The sequence below is a fragment of the Bison bison genome, unplaced genomic scaffold (genome assembly GCF_000754665.1).
Source record: "Bison bison bison isolate TAMUID 2011002044 unplaced genomic scaffold, Bison_UMD1.0 scf7180017864244, whole genome shotgun sequence".
Taxonomy (NCBI): domain Eukaryota; kingdom Metazoa; phylum Chordata; class Mammalia; order Artiodactyla; family Bovidae; genus Bison; species Bison bison.
The window spans coordinates 1,797,240-1,821,788 of record NW_011494816.1 but is presented as its reverse complement, the minus strand read 5'-3'; the positions used below and the strand labels follow the sequence as shown (position 1 = coordinate 1,821,788).

The following is a 24,549-nucleotide window of genomic DNA, read 5'->3' as shown; positions in this document are numbered from 1 at the left end:
TGGTTGGATCTGCTTGCAGTCCAAGGGACTCTCAAGAGTCTTCTCCAACACCACAGTTCAAAAGCATCAATTCTTCGGCGCTCAGCTTTCTTCACAGTCCAACTCTCACATCCATACATGACTACTGGAAAAACCATAGCCTTGACTAGGCGGACCTTTGTTGGCAAAGTAATATCTCTGCTTTTCAATATGCTATCTAGGTTGGTCATAACTTTCCTTCCAAGGAGTAAGCATCTTTTAATTTCATGGCTGCAATCACCATCTGCAGTGATTCTGGAGCCCAAAAAATTAAAGTCTGACACTGTTTCCACTGTTTCCCCATCTATTTCCCATGAAGTGATGGGACCAGATGTCATGATCTTAGTTTTCTGAATGCTGAGCTTTAAGCCAACTTTTTCACTCTCCTCCTTCACTTTCATCAAGAGGCTTTTTAGTTCCTCTTCACTTTCTGCTATAAGGGTGGTGTCATCTGCATATCTGAGGTTATTGATATTTCTCCCAGCAATGTAAACATATAGTCAGGGACTTTTGTTTGCTGTTTTCCCAGTATCTAAAAACACACCCAGTATATATGAAGAAATCAATAAATATCTCTTAAATGAAAGAATTCATAGATAAAAGGCACTGACTGCATTAGGTTAAGCCGTATGAACTTGTAATTTGTATAACTCAAAACCAAATACTAGTAATTTCATATGGGTCAATTTGATATATGAAGCATCCCCAAAGTTTTATTTATTCCTGATGGCTTATTTATATGAGATCCTTGATGTTCTCAATGCTATCAGATCAGATCAGATCAGTCGCTCAGTCGTGTCCGACTCTTTGCGACCCCATGAATCACAGCTATATGTAAATACAAACCCTCTCTCTACCCGTGTCATCCTACCTGTTCACGTTTATTCTGAATCCATGAATAAATCACGTTGGGCTGTCTCACTGTCTTACCCTCAGCACTAATAGAGGTAGATGGAGAAGGATTAGAAAATTCAGTCATTTGCTGATCTACAAAAAAAAACCAAAACACCAAGAAGGCAAAAACTTAGGCTATATGATTCTCTGCAACTATGACATTTCAAATTTTAGAAAATAAATGGTCCTCACCAGAAGCTGAAGTCCATAATCTTGGCCCTCTTCTTGTGAGCTGAGGACTCTGAGGTGACCCATAGCTTGTGTTTACATCAAAAATTCCAGCCATCCGGTTCACTACACTAGAGCCAAATGGAGTGCCCAGGGGACTTGCAACATCAGGAGTAGATAATTTTGAGGAGAACAGTGATGTCTTAATTAATGATGGCATTGAAGGCCGAGGCATCTGGCTAGATTTGGGGGTCTGAAACGCAGTTTCTTCTGTAAAAGAACAGATCCAGTGCTGAGAAGAGGCAATCTGATCGAAGTAGGCCAGAGTGGAGGTTCTCAAATTCTACACACCTCAATTCTTTGCTTAACTCATTTAACCAAGGCTCAGTAGATTGTTTCCACCTAGGTTTACAATTTCAACACCTAGATTTTACTACTGCAACTTGGTGACCACTTAAGGAGCTTTATACATCTTTTTCTGTCAGACTGGTTCAGCCTCTCTTGGTTTTTTACCCTAAACAGATATCTTCATCTTCCAGGTCAATTTCTCCAACTCTAAGCTGCACTGAATGAACTTATATTTTATATTTTATTTTTAAATGGCAACAACTTTATTGCATTAGTATATGCCCTGGGTTACTGTATATTCTTACTGTAACCATTACTTGGACTGTAACCATTACTTGGCTAAATCAAATCTATAGTGTGAAAATGTACAGAGCACTAACCTTATCCCATTTTCCCCAGAGTTCTTTAAAGTTAACAAAAGTCACACCAGTGATTAACTTGTCTAGGATTTCTACACATCTGTTCTGTAAACAGCTTCTTCAAAAATTATCTTATAACTCTACCAATTATACAGTCTCTTGTACAAAAATAATATCTTTCTGCCACTCCAGCACAAAGCACAAAGACAATAAATTATACTAGTATTCTATCTTTTTAATAAAACTGGCATAAGACACTAAACATTTATAAGAACAAATTTTCACTACATGACTTTTTAAGGGTAAACGACAATAAGAAATAGCTAAAGATTCAATTTAAAAATTAAAACTGGTGGGGTTTTTTGTTTTTTAATATTTTTAATTCTATTTATTCATTTGACTTCGCCAAGTCTCAGTTCCCACACTCAGGATCTTTGACCTCCATTGCAGCATGTGGGATCTACTTCCCCACCAGGGACTGAACCTGGGCCCCCTGAATTGGGAGCACAGTCCTAGTACTGGACCACCAAGGAAGTCCCAGGATCAGTGCTTTCAAGTTTTGTAATTACGCTTTCAAGTTTTGTAATTATTCCTCAAACCAAAGGCGAATTCTGACTGATGGGATATGACAACAATGTAAAGAAATGACTAATCCATATTTGCTCAGACCCAGGATCCCCCCAAATCAGAACTACAATGATCTTTCTAAAATGCTAATTTAATAAAACTATAACTATTCAAATTCTCTAATGGCTCCACGTCTTTACAGGACCAACTTTAAACTCCTCCTTCCATTATCAAGCATCATCCTGCTCATTCAGACTTCTTTTTAATAGTTACACTGTCTTGTCATCGTTTGTGTGCCTCCCACTGAAAGGTCAGGCCCAAGAATGTTTCTGCATCTTTGATTCTCTGGTAGTGCTTGGTACGTGGCAGTCATTCAATAAATACTTGTTGAATAAATAAATGCTAATCTGAATGTTGACAACATCTGAAACACAGTAGAATCTTTTAAAACCTGACATTCATGAACTTATCTAAATCACTTTTCTTTTGCAATCTCTTTGTTTGTGGTCTATGAAGCCAGCAGAATAATGAAATCAAAATCAGAGATATGTTTCCTTTGGCCCATATTGTGATTTTTTTACATATCAAGATTAGTTGTCAATGTTTAAAAAGTGGTAGATTTCCCCCAAAACTTCTTCAGCTGTCTCTTTAAAAGAAAAAAAGAAAAAGACCAGAAGTTCAGACTGTTGTTGTTGTTCAGTCACTCAGTCCTATCTAACTCTTTGCGACCCCATGGACTGCAGTACACCAGTCCATCACCATCTCCCGGAATTTGCTCAAACATGTGACCATCGAGTTGGTGATGCCATCCAACCATCTCATCCTCTGTTGTCCCCTTCTCCTCCTGTCTTCAATTTTTCCCAGCATCAGCGTCTTTTCCAATGAGTCGGCTCTTCAAATCAGCTAGCCAAAGTATTGGAGCTTCAGCATCAGTCCTTCCAATGGATATTCAGGATTGATTTCCTTTAGGATTGACTGGTTTGATCTCCATGCTGTCTAAAGGACTCTCAAGACTCTTCTCCAACACCACAGTTCGAAAGCATCAATTCTTCAGCGCTCAGCCTTCTTTATGATTCAACTCTCACATCTATACATGACTACTGGAAAATAGCTTTGACTATAAGGACCTTTGTCAGCAAAGTAATGTCTCTGCTTTTAATATGCTATGTTTGTCATAGCTTTTCTTCCAAGGAGCAAGTGTCTTTTAATTTCATGGCTGCAGTCACCATCTGCAGTGATTCTGGAGCCCAAGAAAATAAAGTCCGTCACTGTTACCATTGTTTCCCCATCTATTTGCCATGAAGTGATGGGACCGGATGCCATGATCTTAGTTTTTTGAATGCTGAGTTTTAAGCCAGCTTTTTCACTCTCCTCTTTCACCTTCATCAAGTGGCTCTTTAATTCCTCTTCACTTTCTGCCATAAGGGTGGTGTCATCAGCATATCTGAGGTTATTGATATTTCTCCTGGCAATCCTGATTCCAGCTTATGCTTTATCCAGACTGGCATTTCACATTATGTACTCTGCATATAAGTTAAATAAGCAGGGTGACAATATACAGCCTTGACGTACTCCTTTCCCAATTTGGAACCAGTCTGTTGTTCCTGGTTCTAACTGCTGCTTCTTGACCCACATTCAGATTTCTCAGGAGACAGGTAAGGTGGTCCGGTATTCCCATCTCTTTAAGAATTTTCCACAGTTTGTTGTGATCCACACAGTCAAAGGCTTTAGAATAGTCAATGAAGCAGAAGTAGATGTTTTTCTGGAATTCTCATGCTTTTTCTGTGATCCAGCAGATCTTGGCAATTTGATCTCTGGTTCCTCTGCCTTTTCTAAACCCAACTTGTGTATCTGGAAGTTCTTGATTCACATACTGTTGAAGCCTAGCTTGAAGGATTTTGAGTATTACCTTGCTAGCATGTGAAATGAGTACAATTGTGCGATAGTTTGAACATTCTCTGGCATTCTTTCTTTGGGATTGGAATGAAAACTGACCTTTTCCAGTCCTGTGGCCACTGCTGAGTTTTCCAAATGTGCGGGCATATTGAGTGCAGCACTTTCACAGCATCATCTTTCATGATTTGAAATAGCTCAGCTGGAATCCCATCACCTCCTATGGCCCACTTGACTTTGGCTCTAGATGAGTAATTACACCATCACAGTTATCTGGGCTGTTAAGATTTTTTTTTTTATAGTTCTTCTGTATATTCTTGCCACCTTGTCTTAATATCTTCTGCTTCTGTTAGGTCCATACCACTTCTGTCTTTGATCATGCCCATCCTTGCATGAAATGTTCCTTTGATATCTGCAATTTTCCTGAAGAGATCTCTAGTCTTTCCCATTCTACTGTTTTCCTGTATTTCTTTGCACTGTTGACTTAGGAAAGTTTTCTTACCTCTCTTTGCTATTCTGCGGAACTCTGCATTCAGAAGGGTATTTCTTTCCTTTTCTCCTTTGCCTTTTGCTTCTCTTTTCTCAGTTATTTGTAAGGCCTCCTCAGACAATCATTTTGCATTTTTACATTTCTTCTTCTCGGGGATGGTTTTGGTAACTGCCTCCTGTACAATGTTACAAACCTCCAGTATCAGAAGTTCAGATATTGGGCCCAAATTCTCACCTGGGAACCATGGATCAAAGCTAACCCATAGTTTTCCATTTCAGATGAAGCCTATGCCCCCAAGTGTACCATGGTCCTCACCCAGCTAGTTCTGCCCATTTTCTTTAAATGCCTGGCTCCCAAGGCATCAGAACATTAAGTCTTTTCCTCAGTCTTACATTCCTAAGTATCACCTACTTAAGCTGTTTTGTGAAATAGCATAGGTTCCTCCACCTCTACTTCTTCCTCTCAGCTTTCATCTTTCGAACATTTAGCTACCTTAAAACAATGAATGTGACACCCCTATCCCTAAATCACTGAGTCACTTCAGTTGCTTCTCTCTGGCACTCCAGCAATTTGCTACCTCTGGGATACTGCAATCAGAACAGCATCCACTACTGCTTGTAAAGATTGACTTGACTCTGTTTTAGGCTAAACTGAAGTCTGCTGTTTAAAGATCAAATGCGTTAACCTTTTAACACTACCACCATCTACAATGATACTCAGGCGGCCTTTTTGGTTCAGTACAATATCCCATATATTGGATCAATTCTGCCTAAAAATATATACTTCACACTTACATACAATCTAATCCTTAGATTAACTACTGTTATCCTTCTTAGGAAATAGAATGTAAGTGCTTTCCCCTCTCTTAGTAGTATAAGGATTTACCTGGAGAATTCAATTTCTTAGCTTCCACTGGGTACGATGAAGACATCACTCTCCCATTGGTAGCAGCAGCTTCTTGGTAGAGCACAAGTTTCTGAGTCATATCATTTAAAAGATTCAAACATTCTCTTGAAATAGCTGTCCAATTGTGGGGATGTCCACCTAAGAGGTCCAAATACCAGCTTTTAAAATGAAGATAATCTTATAGTATCCTCTCAAAATGGGGAGAAATATCAATGAAAAATGCTTATTACATTTTGTAGTGGGGCCCACTTTTCTACTATTAAGCCATTATTTATACTCAAGCCATCTAGTAACAGAAATTCGATAAATATTTGGGTGAAATAATTTTCCTAAGTCTACAAACAGAACTCTCAAATTGACTGCTAAAATAAAGCCAAACACAGGAACACGATTTGAGTGAAACAGACCCAGGTTACTTCACTAGCAATACTGGTCGGACCAAAGACTAAGACACTGAGCCTGTCTAATGAGATGCACCCCATGGCCCCCAGTGACCTTTAAACTGCTGTGGCTGACCTACTGTGCCTCCTTACATTTTCATTTGCAAAAGAGCCCCTATTTGCTACTGTATCTACAGAAATGACACATTATTTGATAGTGATCATACTTTATACTTACAGGGTTTATGAATCTGCTATCCTACTACTGTGATCTACACTCTTAATTCCTTTCTCACTATCTTTTGATTTCTAAAACCTTTTATCTCCTATAGTTGTCATGTAAAAATCAACTGTGATTCACTGTGTGTTCAGAACAGCAGAGGAATCCACTGAAAACTGGTTTATCCATCCTGGGTGCCAAATAAATCATTCTCTCTTCGCTTAGGTCCCTCCTTAAATCTTTCCCTCTATTCACAGCTCAAAAGAGAAATACCACTTAACCTGAAAACAAACACAATATTTCAACAATAGGCCCCAGGATGTTTTATTCAGCTATAACTTAGGACCACAAAGGAACTATTTCACGGTCCAATTACATTTTTTTCTTCCAGTTTTGAAATATAATTGACACACAGCATTATATCAGGTTTAAGGTATATACAGCCTAATGATTTGACTTCCATACATCATGAAATGGTAATCACAGTAAGTTTAGCGAACATCAATCATCTCTGACAGATACAAATTAAACAAATAGAAAAAAACCATTTTCCTTGTGATGAAAACTCTTAGGATTTACACAATATCTTTCATATATAATATACAGCAGTGTTAATTATATTTATCATATTACACATACATCCCTAGTACTTATTTATCTTATAACTGAGAGTTTGTGCTTTTTGATTGCCTTCATCTAATTCTCTCTCCTCCACCCTTCACCTCTGGTAACCATAAATCTGATCTCTATTTCTCTGCCCAGTTAATAATATGTCCTTTAGCAAAGAACAGGCCACCCTGTTACAGTTAACTTAAATATCTGGTGAAAACATTTAGTGTATAGGGAATTCTTAAGTAAACCTAAGCCTACTAGAAAAGAATTGCTACAGTTAATTTTCACAGCATCAGCAGTGGATTGTTTTTCATACTGGGAAAGATTAGGGCAAAAGGAGAAGCGGGCGACAGAGGATGAGACGGTTAGATGGCATCACCAACTCAAAGGACATGAGTTTGAGCAAACTCAGGGAGAGAGTGAAGGACAGGCAAGCCTGATGTGCTACAGTTCATGGGGTAGCAGAGAGTCAGATATGACTTGGCGACTGAACAACATAAAAGGAGAGGGATTTTATTTTATTACCACGTAGCATGTAACTATAGGTTTATTTTATAATGTGGGAATTGACAAGTTTGGCCAAATAATGAAGAGCTTATTAGAGAGAGAGAAAGCCACCCGGTTCTGTCCCTGCTGGTGCTGGGCTGGAAGGTTTTCCTTCTAACAACTAGGCAGAGCATTACTGGCACAGCTGCAGCCTTGAGGAGCTTGGCAGTTACAATAGAGAAATGCTCCAGAGCTGCCAAGAGCCTCCCTGGATGGATCACCATCAAATCTAGTTCCTTTTCACACTGCTTTTTTACAGGGAGGCAAAGAAGCATGGCCGGAATAGGGAGCTCCACACTTAAGAGTCAAGCGACAGAATTTCTTAATTCCAACTCTTGACATTAACTTTATTAAGCCACTTAATCTCTCTTGAGACTTAGGTCCTCCATAAGAGAATCAGACCACTTGATTTTTAAGACCCTTTGTAGCATTAAAACTTCTGGGATTCTTAAACTGTACCTTTCTGCTCTAAAACTGTCAGCCTACCTCCAATTTCTTGAGGTGAAGGGAAGAGGGGGGCGGAAGGAAATAACATAAAAGTTGAAAAATACTTTCCCTAGAAACGTAATTTTTAACCACAACAATGTGAACACTTAGCTGTATTAGATTCAAATCGATTCTTTAACAGACTCACTGATGTGTGATGTTTTAATAAATACATCTCACTCAGCAAAAATTTTAAGTAGATTGCTTTCTGCACATACATACTCAATTCCTATTAGGTCTATTACTTTTAGCAATACCTGGTTGGCTAAGGCTAAACACTTCTTGTCTTCGTGAAGGAGAATATTGAGAAAGCAACATCAGGTCCTGCAGGGCCAAATACTGAAAGGAAAGAAAATACACATTATTTAATTTTTTTACCCTCTATATAAAATCTTATTTATGAATGGGGCTCAACACTACACATCTAAGGGGAAATCAGCTGAGATTTTTCATGAAGGGAAGACTTTTCAGAACCACACCTTTTCCTTCAAGACTTTCACTTTCCTGCCTCTACCCTCCGTAGGCTACCCCAGGCACTATGGGCACCAGCTACAAGGAACTACAGAAAGGACTGTGTTCCTTTCCACCCTGTGGTGGGAAACATAGAATGTCACTTCCTCCTGGAACTTCCCTGGCCTCCCTGACAAAGACACACTCACACAGCTCTCAACCGCTGTACTCATGGTAATTTATATTAAGTACCTACTTACTTGTCTCACCTGGTACCAGCCACCAAGCTGTGAGGCAGGGACAACACCTTGCTCACTACCACATCCAAAGGTAGTACCCAGCATGCAGCAGATACACAACATACTCTGTGCTTCTTTATGATAGATCTTCATTTTGTTCCCTGACAAACCACTTCACTCATCATTCAAGACACCATCCCTTCTGTGAAGGTTTCTTATTTGGGTCCCAAGCAGAGTAAGTGGTTCCCGTTGTACTTACCACAGTAAATTTTCCTTATTTTGTATATCAGCCTGATCCAGTAGGTTGTGCTTTGTCTTATTCATCATTACACCCTAAGCAACTAGCAGTGACTGACATGTGCCCAATAATTACAGATCTGTTAAATAACCAAATGAGTATCTGATATTTTTGTTTATCTAATAAACTAATCATAATTGATATTTAAGGGTAATTAGAACCTCGGTGGGTCATTTTCTTATTAGTTTACAACTTTTCTATAGTATAATCCAAACTCTAGGTTCTACTTTCATTCTTTTTTAAGTACTATGAACTTTTAACAAGATCACATATATTATAGTTCTACTTTAAAATTTCAAAATCAAAATAATTTATTTTCACTTAGGTTGATTTAGAAACATGTTACAAATTCTTTAGACTTTTGATTAAAATTTGTTTCAGATTATCATTATTCAAACTTTAAGAGAATTCATTAACTACGTACTCTCTGTTTGATCATAACAAACTTTCTATGATCATAATAGTCAATGATACTCATGAAAATATTTCCTAATCCAGTGAGTAAAAAAAGGGTTTTGTTTTGCTACCATGAGGAATTTCTGAAAAACCAATGTATATCATTATATAGCATTATATGTCATACTTGAAACATTTTTCTATCTCTCCTAAACATAGAAATAGTCTAGCTTATACATATACATTGCAATATATATTTGCATTTTAGTCACTTGGAATGAAAGCTGGAAAAAGTAATAACATTCAATGTAGCATGTAGGTGATTTTTACAATACTTTTTACAGTATTAGAATATTCTAGACCTTCAAAAATATATAAATATGTTAAATACAAAGATCATTCCGTAAGATAAGTTAGAGATGACTGTATAAATACACAAAATGCATAGCTCTGATACCTTTATGATGAGGGGAGGATTGCTGTTTAAAACTTTCGGGAGGCATTCATCTGAATCTTCTGAAAATGGTGGTTGAACAGGGAACAGATGAGCCTACCAAATATAATTAAATATAAAGACTATGCAATGTCTTGTTTTCATGACAAACTACATTCAGTATATTAGCACTAATGACATTCAGTATATTTAGTACTATTTGGAATTCATTATAAAGAAGACAAGACAACCAAATTTAACATCTTTAGTGTTCCTTACAAAAACAGCTAGCATTAAAATTATATATACTCAAATACACTACTGTCTAAAATGTTACTTTCCCCAAATTACTGGATCCCTGGCTTCCAATAATAGAAACAAATTTAAGAAACAAAAATTCTCTGAAGCCACTGAAGGATACAAATCTACAGAAATGGTAAAATAAAACAGAAACACTCATTTTCCAAGACGAACATTTGAATGATGAAGACAATGCTATTCCTATTCATTTTAAATCATTTCTTCAATATAAATTCTAAAATTTCCTTCAAAGAATACGTATTTTTATTGCCTTATATTTAAATATTTTAATAGTACCTATATCAATAGCATATAAAATTAATTAAAAATGCAGGCCAATCTAGTATACGCTCAATAGAGAAATGGAAACTTTCCGAAGAGAATTACACTAGAGATAACTCGTAGCAAGTTTAACTAACTGTTCATTCAGTTTAGTTTTCTAACATTAAGAATAAATACTAATACTTTTCCTCAGGAAAAAACAAAAACAAAAAACACTATAATTAAATGATGGTTATAACTGACACATTTCTTGTGAAGTCGCAGGAAAAAACCAAAACCCAACTTCACAAAATGGCTTTGGGCACAACAACATGCTGATGAGTGTGCTACCAAAAATAAAACTCTGCGGTCCAAAACAGAGAAGTACTGACAGAAACTCAATACTAACCTCTGTGGCATAGATTTTGAAGAGTAGCCATGAGACGTACCAAGTCATCAGGACAAAGACACCACACAGCCAGACGTGGTAGAGCAACGAGAGATTCAAGAGGCCCCTCACAGTGTCAAGAGGCCTATGAAACTGCCTATGAAAACAGAAATCACTACTTAATCCTGTGGGAAGACTACAATCTAAGCATTTAAGAGACCTGGGGCCCCAAACTGAGAAGCAAATCCTGTTTCTAAACAATAATGATGACAAATTGGTCTTCTTTGGTACTCTATACAGTTCTCTCACTAATACTTTCTTATAAAGAACACAAGGGAGCCTTGAGGAAAGAGTAGACCTAAACTAGCTCTCAGTTCCTGGCATTTCAAATCCTCAATGCCATTTTCTATGACAGAAGACGACTCCCCAGGAGGCTGGGTAAAATTTAGTCATGTTGTTTTGTAGCCTGATACTTAAAAACCGTTCAACAAGATCAGCACCTCTCCTGGACCAGATTTCAACTCCATCTGTATATGCATAAACAGTTTCCTAAAAGTTAAGGGCACAAAGTTCTATCTAAAAATAACAAACTCTACTTTTAAAACCATTTAAGAAACTTTGTTAGAATGCTAAATAAAGAGAACACAGGCAATCTTACCAAAACCTTGAACAGCTCAATTTGCAACATCATCATAATTCTACAAACAAATAGGACTGGAACTTCTGACTCTGCTGTTTGTAAATGCTGTGATTTTGTTAATCACTTGACCTAACCTACCCTCAGTTTCCTCATCCACATGGTGGCATAATCTCTTCCTTCTATCTCTTAGGGCTTTTAGGAGATTTAAAACAGTTTATGTTAGGAGTGCCCAGCATAGTACTTGACACTCCTTGGGGCTGGGAGAGGGAAGGGGGGAAATAATTGTTTTTTCTGCTTTTAAATAAACATTACTGAGGACCTGGCCAACGTTAAGACCAGAATACCATACACTGCCATGGAAGCAGAACATTTTTTAAGGGAAAAGAGAAAAAAAGTATTATGTTAAATTTCTATCAAATATCATTCTTTTTCTATTTGACCAAGTTTAAAATCTGGGCTAACATAATAAGTGACCTGCCCATTTGGTTTCATATCTAGTGATTAAGCAGACGACCATAGTAAATTTTACCAAGAAACATTTACAAGTTAGGAAATGAAATCTACAGTGCAGAAATCATAGTATCTCAAACATTCATAAATGTTAACATTCTCACTTCTCAAAAGTGGTAGTAGTTAAGGGACCTCCCTGGTGATCCAGTGGCTAAGATTCCATGCTCCCAATGCAGGGGGCCCAGGTTCGATTCCTGGTCAGGGAGCTAGATCTCACATGCCACAACTAAGACCTGGCACAGTCAAATAAGTAAAGAAATATTTTTAAAAAATACAATGAAAGTGTTATTTTTTTTAAGTGGTAGTAATTAAGATCATACAAAAAGTATCACGGTGGAATAACCAATAATTAAAAGAACAAATAGTAATAGAGAAGTTTGTATTTTTTTGCCAAATAAAAATTAAAGCTTTACCTATATGCAAAGTGCACGTGGAAACAACTGGAACAATAAAGCCCAGTGCTTTATTTACTCCACCGCTACTTAGGAACTTCAGCTGGCCACATGACACAACTCAAATCTGGTTTCCTCACAGGCAAAATTAAGAGTAAAACCACAGTATGGTGCTTATCTACTATAACATAGCATAGAATGATTACTGAGGAGAGAAACAAGAGAGGTATGCCTATAGAACTCAAGTCCACTTATATAAAAGCTATACCTAACAAAAAAGGAATTATCACTGCTTATTTTGGGGGAAAGGAACTGGGTGACTAGAAACTGGGTCCAACAGAGTCACTGTATACCCTTTTATATACCACCGGGATTTTAAATTATGTTAACTATAAATATACATTCAAAAATGAATACAATTCTTTTAAAAATATTTTTTTGGCCATGCTGCATGTGGGATCTTAGTTCCCCAACCAGGGATCGAACCCATGCCCTCTGCATTGGAAACATGAACCCATAACCACTGGATTGCCAGGGAAGCCTCTGAATACAATTTTCCTTCATGTAAAAGCTAAATTTAAAGTAGCAAACAACTAAAAGGATGGAAACAATTAAGATAATTAAAATTAGACTTGTCATGTGACACTTACTCATCTACCCGAAGGTCCATGGCAGTGCTAATCCAAGCTTTGGGAATATGACCTGAGAGGGGGAAGAAAAAAAAATACCATGCTATAATCATATAAAATTAACAAAATAAACCATCATGCTTTGGAATATGAGATTGATGAGATGACCAAGTAGACACAAAGACCTCAGTCAAAATGCTAGAGTTGGATTAGGAATGGGCAGGAAAAGAGAGTAATTTCTAGACAGTCCTTGCTTTTCACAGGTTCAACATATACATATTTTAATTACTATAGTTTAATTAAATAACACCAGCTCTCAACAACACAATGCAAATTTCAGTTACTGGCATCAGCTGTATCCAACTGAATATAGTACTCTAGTTTTTCAGTAGTACACAAATCAGCATATAGACAACAGCCAGACATTCTTTTTTTCAAAGTCTGTTAATGATTAGTCACATCTCTTATTCAGTTCTGGCAGAGACAGCAGAGCATATAGTTGTGTTGCCTCCTTATCTCCCATGATAAATGCTCATGACATTTTACAAAAACGAAAAACTGAAAGAGGAAACTGGACAGAAAGACTAAAGGGCAACAAAGAAAGGAAAAGTGTTAATACTGAAAATAAAATCTGAATGAAACACAACTGGAATTACAGAAGAATTAGCTGACTGTGGATATGCTGAAACAGCTGCTATGTCAGCCCAAAGGGTACCAGCCAAGCTGACTGCAGTAGGTTAATAAAAAACAATAAAGTGTTAACATTAAAATGACAACAATCCATTTTTCTACATGCTTTTAATAATTAACTAAAGATTTTTAACAGCAGACAACACAATGGCCTATATACAAATAGAACAATTTTATAAAATTATTCCACAGAAAAAAGTAGGACCAGGAAATGTTCAGAAACAGTATGAAAAGAGTATTTATTTTAGAATGCTGGATTTTGTTTATATTAATGTGTTGCTATTTGCATTAAAGTCTTCCACTCAACTTGTACTGCTCATTATACTAAATAAGCTGCATCTTTGTGCTTAAAACTCACGTTAGTATATTCTATAGTATTTCTTTGTGTGTATGATCAGTTGCTCAGTCATGTCCAACTCTTTGCAACCCCACAGACTGTAGCCCACCAGGCTCCTCTGTCCATGGAATTTTCCAGGCAAAAGAATACTAGAGTGGGTTGTCCTTTCCTACTCCAGGGAATCTTCCCAACCCAGGGATCAAATCAGAATCTCTTGCGCCTTCCTGAACTGGCAGGCAGATTCTGAACCACTGCACAACCTGTGAAGCCCCATAATATTCCTTGAGCAACAAGAGATTTCTGTCATATTAGTTATTGTTGTTCAGTCACTAAGTCATGTTTGACTCTTACAACCATGAACTGCGGCACGCCAGACTTTCCTGTCCTTCACTATCTCTGGAGTTTGCTCAAACTCATGTCCATTGAGTTGGTACTACCATCCAACCATGTCATCCTCTGTTGCCCCCTTCTCCCCCTGCCCTCAATCTTTCCCAGAATCAGGGTCTTTCCCAATGAGTTGGCTCTTCACATCAGATGGCCCAAAGTACTGGAGCTTCAGCATCAGTTCTTCCAGTGAATATTCAGGGTTTATTTCCTTTAGGATTGAACTCGTTTATTAGTAGCAAGTTACAAAAATGTTATAAAAAGGAATATGTTATTATAATGACCAAATGATATACAATATTTTCTTTTTTTAAAGAATACATTTTTTATGAGATAAAAACACATGAAACTTCTCATCATAAAAAAAGAAAAAAAATTTACCATCGTTAACCATTTTTAAGTTTATAAACACTGTACGGTGCCTTGTCACACAACAGATCTCCAGATCTATTTTACCTTGTCAAACTGAAATTCTATATCCATTGAAGAGAAGCAAAAAACAAGGAAGAAAGGGAAAGATATACCCAAACAAATGCAGAGTTCCACAGAATAGCAAGGAGAGATAAGAAAACCTTCTTAAATGAATAATGCAAAGCAGTAGAAGAAAAGAGCAGAATGGCAAAGACTAGAGATCTTTTCAGGAAAATTGCAGATATCAAGGGAACACTTGCAAGAATGGGCATGATAAAGAACAGAAAAGGTAAGGACTTGATAGAAGCAGAAGAGTAAGAAGAGGTGGCAAGAATACACAGAAGAACTATACAAAAAAGGTCTTCAGTTCAGTTCAGTCGCTCAGTCGTGTGACCCGCAAAACCATGATGGTATGATCACTCACCTAGAGCCAGACAGCCTGGAGTATAAAGTCAAATGCGCCTAAGGAAGCATTACTTTGACAAAGCTAGTAGAGGTGATGGAATTCCAGCTGAGCTATTTTAAATCCCTAAAAGATTCTGTTAAAGTGCTTCAGTCAATATGCCAGCAAATTTGGAAAACTCAGCAGTGGTCACAGGACTGGAAAAGGTCAGTTTTCATTCCAATCCCAAAGAAAGGCAATGCCAAAGCATGTTCAAACTACCACACAGTTGCACTCATTTCACATGCTAGTAAGGTTATGCTCAAAATCCTTCAAGTTAGGTTTCAACAGTACATGAATCAAGAACTTCCAGATGTATAAGCTGGGTTTAGAAAAGGCAGAGGAACCAGAGATCAAGTTACCAACATTCATTGGATCATAGAGAAAGCAAAGGAAATTCAGAAAAATATCTACTTCTGCTTCACTGACTATGCTAAAGCCTCTGTGTGGATCACAACAAACTGTAGAGAATTCTTAAAGAGATAGGAATACCAGATCACCTTACCTGTCTCCTGAGAAACCGGTCTCCTGACCTCCTGTATGCGGGTCAAGAAGCAACAGTTAGAACCCTACATGGAACAACAGACTGGTTCCAAATTGGGAAAGGAGCTATATACTGTCACCCTGCTTATCTAACTTCAATGCAGAGTACATCATGGAAAATGCTGGGCTGAATAAACCACAAGTAGAATCAAGATTGCTGGGAGAAATATCAACAACTTCAGATATGCAGATGATACCACTCTAATGGCAGAAAGTGAAGAGAAACTAAAGAGCTTCTTGATGAGGGTGAAAGAGGAGAATGAAAAAGTTGGATTAAAACTCAACATTCAAAAAACTAAGATCATAGTATCCGGTCCCATCACTTCATAGCAAATAGAAGGGGAAAAAGTGGAAGCAGTGACAGATTTTATTTTCTTAGATTCCAAAATCACTGCAGACAGTGACTGCAGCCATGAAGTTAAAAGATGCTTGCTTCTTGGAAGGAAAACTATGACAAACCTAGAAAAACCTAGATTAAAAAGCAAAGACATCACTTTGCTGACAAAGGTCCATATAGTCAAAACTATGGTTTTTCCAGTAATCATGCACAGATGTGAGAGTTGGACCAGAAAGAAGGCTGAGCACCAAAGAATTGATGCGTTTGAACTGCAGTGCTGGAGAAGACTCTGGAGAGTCCCTTGGACAGTAAGGAGATCAAACCAGTCAATTCTAAAGGAAATCAACCCTGAATATTTATTGGAAGAACTGATGCTAAAGCTCCAAAACTCAGGCCACTTGATGTGAAGTGCTGACTCATTGGAAAAGACCGTGATACTGGGAAAGACAGAAGGCAAAAGAAGAAGGTGGCATTGGATGAGACAGTTGAATGGCATCATGGCATCACCAACTCAGTGGACATTTGAGCAAACTCCCAGAGACGGTGAAGGAGAGGGAAGCCTGGCATGCTACAGTCCACTGGGTTGCAAAAAGTTGGACACAGCTTAGCAAATGAACAACTTTATCCACTGAACAACTCCCCTTTCTCCCCTCCCTCCAGCCCCTGACAACCACTATTCTACTCTCTGTTTTCTACTAGTTTGACTACTTTAGATACCTCATTAAGTGGGATAATGTAGTCATTTTGTGCCTGTCATATTTCACTTAGTATAATGTCCTTAACGTTCATCCATGTTGTAGTATGTGACAAGATTTCCTTGTTTTTTAAGGCTATTACTGCATTAGATGTATATGCCACATGTCTTTAACAATATTCTCTCTTAACTAAATAGTCTTTGAACGTTTCAATCTAAATATAAACATTTAATCTAAACAAGCAATCAGTTGGGCTAATCACACACCTTCTACTGTTACTGTTGTTCAGTCACTAAACTGTGTCCAACTCTACGATGCCATGAACTGCACCACGCCAGGCTTACCTGTCCTTCACCATCTCCCTGAGTTTGCTCAAACTGATCTCCATTGAGTCAGTGAGGCCATCCAACCATCTCATCCTCTGTCACCCTCTTCTCCTCTTGCTCTCAATCTTTCCCAGCATCAGTAGGAAATATATGAATACAATTAAGAATGGCTTTTTAACTGACATTTCCTGAGTTGTGAGCTATTACATACACTGTATCAAAAAGGAGAAATTCTTACCAAGAAAATAATATACAATGCAGAAATTTCTAAGCAGGAACAGTGATTCCACACAACTATGCTTAACTAGCAAGAGCAGAGACCTCCTGAAGCGTAAGAACTTGTATTGCTGTGGAAAAAAAGAAAACCAGAATCAAATGACACATTCAAAGAAAGGTTCTACTTTATTCTAACGCAAGCACACAACAGTTCACACATAAAAAGAGAAAGTTTATTCCAGAGGTAAAAAAAAAATCAACTATCTCTGATGTTAAAATATTTAATACTTTCTTATACAACATCTCATTTATATGACATCAGAAATGAGAAAATTAACAATATCTATTAGGTTGGTGCAAAAGTAACCGTGGTTTTGCATTGTTGAACTTTGCTGTTTGATATTGGAATACATTCTTAAATAAATGTGGTTATATTTAAGGTGTATTTCTCGCTTTATTTATTTATTTATTTTTTTGCTTATGACTCATTGCCGCCGCTGCTGCTGCTAACTCGCTTCAGTCATGTCCGACTCCGTGCGACCCCACAGACTGCGGCCCACCAGGCTCCCCCGTCCCTGGGATTCTCCAGGCAAGAACGCTGGAGTGGGTTGCCATTTCCTTCTCCAATGCATGAAAGTGAAAAGTGAAAGTGAAGTTGCTCAGTCATGCCTGACTCCTAGCGACCCCGTGGACTAGAGCCTACCAGGCTCCTCCATCCATGGGATTTTCCAGGCAAGAATACTGGAGTGGGGTGCCATTGCCTTCTCCTATGACTCATTACTTGCTGTTTATTTTGTATTTATTTTAGACTAGGTCAATGATGTTAGACAAAAAGCAAATCTAAGCGATTTTCTTATTGAAAATGGGTCATAAAGCAGCAGAGACAAATCAAAACATAAACAATGCATTTGGCCCAGGAACTGGTAATGAAGTACAGTGCAGAGGTGGTTCAAGAAGTTTTGCAAAGGAGACAAAAGCCATGAAGATGAGGAGTGCAGTGGCCAGCCATCAGACGTTGACAACAACCAATTGATAAGATCACTGAAGCTGATCCTCTTATAACTACACAAGAAGCTGCCAAAGAACTCAAAGTCGACCATTCTATGATCAATTGGCATTTGAAGCAAACCGGAAAGGTCAAAAAGCTTGATAACCGGGTGCCTCGTGAGTTGACTGCAAATTCAAAAACCATCATTTTGAAGTGTTGTCTTCTGTTATTCTACACAACAACAAACCATTTCCCAATCGGATTACAACGAGTGACAAAAAGGGGATTTTATACAACCAGCAAAGACTAGCTCAGTGGTTGGACTGCAAAGTAGCTCAAGATACTTCCCAAAGCCAAACTTGCACCAAAAAAAAGTCATGGTCACTGTTTGGCGACTTGCTGCCTGTCTGATCCACTACATCTTTCTGAATCCTGGCGAAACCATTACACCTGAGATGTATGCTCAGCAAATCGATGAGACCCCCTGAAAACTGCAGAATGGGTCCAGTTCTTCCCCAAAACATCTGACTGCACGTCACACAACCAACGCTTCACAAGTTCAAAGAACCAGGCTACCAAGTTTTGTTCATTCGTCATATTCGCCTGATCTCTCGTCAATCAACCACCACTTCTTAAAGCATCTCGAGAATTTTTTGCAGAGAGAATGCTTCCACAACCAGCAAGAGGCAGAAAATGCTTTCCAAGAATTTGTTAAATCCCAAAGCACAGATTTTTACACTACAGGAATAAACAAACTTATTTCTCATTGGCAAAAATGTGTAGCCTGTAATGGTTCCTATTTTGATGAATAAAGATGTGTTTCAGCCTAGTTATAATGGTTTAAAATTCATGGTCTGAAACGGCCATTAGTTTTTCACCAACCTAATATAATAAGGACTATCAAGATGGAGTAAGTATAAAAAAACATAATAATTAACAGCTAACACTTTTTGGACACTTACCATATACCAGGTACTATTCCAAGCACTTTAAATGTATTAATCCATTTAAACCTCACAACAACCCCCTATTATTATTTCCATCTTACAGTTGAGAAAAACAAGGCACAGAGAGATTAAGTAATTTAACCAATGTTACCAGTTAGCAAAACAAAAATCTGTGATTTTAATGCAGGCTGGCTGGCTTCAGAGCCTGAAACCTTAAAGACAGTATATAATGCCTCTACACTAAAATTTTTCACATGGGCTTTGGAGAAAAACAGGAGGTCATAAAGAAGACACAAGCCTAAGAATCAGGAGACGTGAGCTGTAATACTGCCTTTTTCTGTACAACATTAAGTAAGTCTCATCACCTAATTATCTGAAAGAGAATAAGGCTGAACCAGCTAAACAGTTCCTCAGTGGGTACCTTCCAATGTTAACAATCTAAGAGTAAAGAATCAAGCAAGAAAAAATATGAAAGGTTTTTTCTGAAAAAATTACGCTTCTTGTGAAACAAGGGTTGTGTACCCTAAAAATGCCAATGGGAAAAATATTTTTATATTACTGGAGAGGATCTGTGGAAACCTGAAGAAGCAAAGACGGACTCCCCAAATTCTGGTCTTCCTTTGTGTTTATAGGGCTGGTCTTCTTTAAGGATTTCAGAAGCAGAAGGACAGCAAAGTCCTTAGGTAGAGGTTTTGTCTTCATACCATATCTGCAGATTCCAACAGTATCTTACAAAAAGCAGCCCAGGTGAAATGAATACTTGGTCACTAACCACACAGCCTGAAGTATCCTGGTTTATTAAAATACTTTCAAAGTCCAAGATGTAGAATTGCACCTATTCCACGCAGTCACTGGGTGCTACCACTATCTCACCTTCACCTCCCAATAAGAAGGGCGTAGTTCCTATACTGTTACTACTGCAGCTCTCACCTCAACCATCATTTACAGGGGTCCAGAGAGGCTACAGCAGCAGTTAGATACACAGAGAAAGCTAATATACCCTCTTCTTGCTCCTACGGTGACATGCTTTTCAATTCCTTGTTGGGTTCTTCTGTGATTTGGCTATGAGCTATCCTTTACCTATTCAAATATTCACTATGTGTCAGGCTCTATAAATCTTATCTCCTTTAATAATCTTCCAAATAGTCTTCTTGGTGTATAACTTACCAAGCCTATCTTGGTATTTATTCATTTCTTTGTACCCTACTCCACACCAGTGTTGTGCTTTTCCCTATCAGTCAGTCATTAAGAATCTAATAAGGGCAATAGAACTGAGTTTTGTAGCAGAAGCAAGTTTAAAGAAGAAAAAAAAAATCTAATGGACTAACAGCAAATTGGTTAAAATACTGTATTTTTAAAGAGATGTAATTTTTCATATTGTTACATGAAAAAGTAGTTACTGAATAATATGTGCAAAATAAAAATATTTATGAAAACCCCAACCCATCAAATATATAATATTACAGCCACTATATTTATAAATGTCAATGAAGGGTCTGGAAAAATATACAAGAGTGAATCCAAAATTTTATCAAAAGAAATTACAAAAAATTTAGCAGTCAAATTTTACAAATGCACATTACATGGTATAAACAATAATGTATCAGTTCTGCCAATACTGGACTCTCCTTGTTCACTCCCTTACACATCTGTGATGTTAAACAGGCTTTCACTATCAACAGAAGTCCATAAGGAGCAAGAGATTTGGGAGTAATCTAATTTTTCTCTAGTACCTTCTTTTCTTCATTTTCTATATTCTTAATGATGCTTCAATCAAAGATGATTCACCATGGATATTTCTATGCAGGATTTTGGGATCTTTCTCCTTGTGAAATTCTGAGGTAGCGAAGATGGCACTCAAGCTGCTTTTAATTCACCTTCACAGGATGGGAAGAACTTGTAACAGGACTCCCTGTCATAGGCTCACAGACAGCAGAGAGGTAAGCGCCAGTCTTGCCTATGAGCACTCTCTCTTTGCAGTAGGTCTATTTTCATCAGATTGTTCTCAAGAATGCAACAGGCATGTGAAAACTTCAGTTAAACCAGGAGAACCCTAATCCATCACACTCTAATATTTACACTCTCGTGGCACATCATTCATCTATACATCCCTCCCCTACACTCTCCCTCCCAGACTGGGTCCTAGCACGAAGGAACTGGTTCTAACAGTTTTACTCCGAAGCCCAGGATTCAGTATGCCATAGAGCAGGAATGAAGCGAATAACAGCACAGTCAAGAACAGTGGCCGCAGGCTGCAGAGAGCCTGGATGGCACTGGAGAAACCCCAACCTACCTTTCTCTCTCCTGCCAGAGGAGGGGACAGCTTCTACCAAATTAGTAAAAACCTAAGTGAAAGACAGTCTAAACTACCCCACTCAAACCAATCAAACTTTTATTTATTCAGAATGTAACTAACATGTTCTATACTTACTTGTACATCCTCAAGCTAATGAGATTCTTAGGTTCAAAAACAAGCTGGCAGCTGCACAGAGGTACTTTGCCTGAGTGTCATCTTCACCCTCCCCCAGCCCTGCTTGGTCACAGCAGCTGCCACTACCTAGCAAGGAGGGAAAGAGTGGAGCAAAGCAGTATTCTGAGAGACGCAGCAGGAAGGGTAACTGCAGCTCCCAGACACTCAAGTCTCATGAAGACAAAGATCTCCTCTCCAAATGGCATTTTGAGCATCTCAGTCCTAAGTTTCACTGATCAAAAATGAATTAAGCAGATGAGGCCAGTTATATAAAGAATCACCAGGGCAATTTTAACCCAGCCAAATTTTGACATAAGGAAATGCTCAAATGACAGCTTACCTGTATGATGGGAAATGGAAGGTAGTTCATATTGTTAATAAAATATAGGAGGCTATAGCTATAGCCCATAAATGCTCCAGCCAGTAGGAAGAAAAGGTGATACTCATTTAAGCAGGTTGGTACAGCAGGGCTATCTAAGCTGAAAGGGAAAAGTTAGGTTATTAGTTCAATAGCCAGGGACACATCACCATTTAGGCTCAATATTTACTGAAGGCAAAGCTTTGACTTAATTACTTAAGAAATGCCCCGAATTCTAACATAAGGGCGTGTTTCAGGTTAAGTGTGGGCAAAAGATTAACAAAACCCTTTCCCCTGATGCATGAGAATTTGATCTTTACTTAAAACTAAGAAGCATCCTGTGGTTCTGGACCCAAGGCATGACATAAATTTCCTGCTAATCACTTCTCTTAAGAAGCATGGGCTTGGCTGTTACTTTTGCAGAAAAACCTTAATAAATCTTCCCATTTTAAGAACAAAACAAAAAACACAACTCTAGCTCTGCTCATTTGGAAATCTGGTAAGGGTAAGAATGTCTCCTATGACAGTAACCAATGGTGCTTTTGAGTTACTGGTAAACTGTATCTGGGCTAGGAAGGACTGTAAATGAAGGCTATATACCTGATAGAGATGCCATAACTTTGGGCTTCTCTCTGTGTTGTCTCTTATAAGGAGGGAATCCTTCATGGGAACCCTTTCACTAAAGAACGTTTACCACATTAGGAAAAAAGCCTGCCCTATATAATAGTCACTGGGGAACAAAAGGAAATCAAGTATTCAGTAGTCATGAACACTGTATAAAAGCAATGGCTAATTGAGGACTTAAAGACTACTCCAGAAATCTTTTTTTATTTTTAAAATCAGAATATCAACTTGGTATTTATATCAATGTCATCTGTTCAAGAACTGTGTTTCAAAATTATAAAAGTGCTCTACTGAAGAAGGTAGTTGTTAATTATTTAACATTTGTTTTCATTCTTCCCATATTATCCTTCCTTCAAACCCCAACCTAAATGCCACCTCCTCCCAGAAGCCATGTATGAATCCCTCCCTGCTTTCTGAACTCCCACAAGTAATAATCTGCACATTTCACTTTCTTCCTGTTACATCCTATTTCTCACACACTTCTATTCCTCTCCTCATATATGCATTTGCACCCATGTCTTCCATCACCTACTGTTCTCAGCTCTGAAGGAGTTTGTAGTCCACATATATGTAAATCATTCTAATAAACCCAACAGCGTCTGGCATAGCACCTTGCACAGAATGGCTTAAAAAAAAACTGCTGAATTCAACAAACATAAAACATCAAAATCATTTGATGTATGTATGTGAGAAAGCACTTTTTAACAGAAGTCTGGAAAGTAAAGAATGTCCATAAACTATTAATGTATACAGGTCACCTTTGGATTAATAACTAAACAAGGACCCTTATAAAAAATATATGGAGTATTACCTCTCGGTACCAGTGCAGGGAACCACAAGGAAGCTGTACTGGCCCTTGGTCATCACTGTAGCACACCAAGCCATCAACATTCCCATTGCAGCGTGCATAAAGGAGTGCATGAGCTGCTGCGGATGAAGGATCTTTCCTATCAGTGCCAGTCTTGAGCAGGGAATGGAAGGAACAACTGAAAGGAAAACACGAGACTGTGGCTTTAACATCCACGGCATATAAAGCAGGGACCTAAACTCTTTCCTCCCCTCCTTGCATAAACACTTCAAAGGGCAGGAAGAAACCGAGTCAGTATAAAACACAGTACAGAAACCTTCTAAGTTAAAATAACCTGAAAAAAGACTGAGTAAATACAGATACACACAGAAAAAGAAAAACCAAAGAATCTAGAGATGAAACCTAAGGATAGTATGATTAACATTTTTCATTCTTTTTAATTAAGATTTCCAGACCCCTCAAATAGTGCCTACCCTGGCACTCCCCTTACTCCTATAAAGGAATAAACAATAATTTTAAGATAGTGCCTGTCTTCCAGCAAGTTGTCCTTATTTCAGCATTCTGAATTGACAATATATAGTTCATCTGGAAAAATAAACCACAAACTAGGTAAATAATGAAAACGCTGAACACTAAAATAAATGCTTGCAAGGTGAACTCAGGTAGGCAAGAGTGGGTAGGAGGTGAGGCATGCTGGCCTTTGAGAACAGCTGGCACAGGGTTCCGTGACCTATCTTTGTACACAGTCTTCTTTTAATTCTGACGGTATTTAATACACACCAAATATGGTGGAAAACTAAGCACAATGGGAGAGGGCTTAGGTGCTTTACAATTCGGAGAAGAGGATGCTATCACCTTTCCCTCCCTACCAGAAATGCCCACAACGCCTATTGACTGTAATTGACTTATACTCCAAATCCTGAAAGATGATGCTGTGAAAGTGCTGCACTCAATATGCCAGCAAATTTGGAAAACTCAGCAGTGGCCACAGGACTGGAAAAGGTCAGTTTTCATTCCTATCCCAAAGAAAGGCAATGTCAAAGAATGGTCAAACTACCGCACAATTGCACTCATCTCACACGCTAGTCTAGCAATGCTCAAAATTCTCCAAGCCAGGCTTCAGCAATACGTGAACCGTGAACTTCCTGAT

At 38.1% G+C, this 24,549-nt stretch overlaps 1 protein-coding gene across 1 annotated transcript in view; it reads right to left on the bottom strand.

The window, feature by feature from the left end:
- Nucleotides 1–24,549, bottom strand: part of NDC1 (NDC1 transmembrane nucleoporin) — a 59,230-nt gene that overhangs the window by 25,363 nt on the left and 9,318 nt on the right. Inside the window, exons 4-13 of the mRNA XM_010847153.1 lie at nucleotides 23,403–23,577; nucleotides 21,950–22,088; nucleotides 17,227–17,335; nucleotides 12,845–12,896; nucleotides 10,674–10,809; nucleotides 9,728–9,820; nucleotides 8,145–8,226; nucleotides 5,623–5,781; nucleotides 1,105–1,350; nucleotides 890–1,005 (exon numbers count right to left, since the gene is read on the bottom strand). Coding sequence (XP_010845455.1) covers nucleotides 890–1,005; nucleotides 1,105–1,350; nucleotides 5,623–5,781; nucleotides 8,145–8,226; nucleotides 9,728–9,820; nucleotides 10,674–10,809; nucleotides 12,845–12,896; nucleotides 17,227–17,335; nucleotides 21,950–22,088; nucleotides 23,403–23,577 — 1,307 coding nt within the window. The remainder of the gene's footprint in view (nucleotides 1–889; nucleotides 1,006–1,104; nucleotides 1,351–5,622; nucleotides 5,782–8,144; nucleotides 8,227–9,727; nucleotides 9,821–10,673; nucleotides 10,810–12,844; nucleotides 12,897–17,226; nucleotides 17,336–21,949; nucleotides 22,089–23,402; nucleotides 23,578–24,549) is intronic.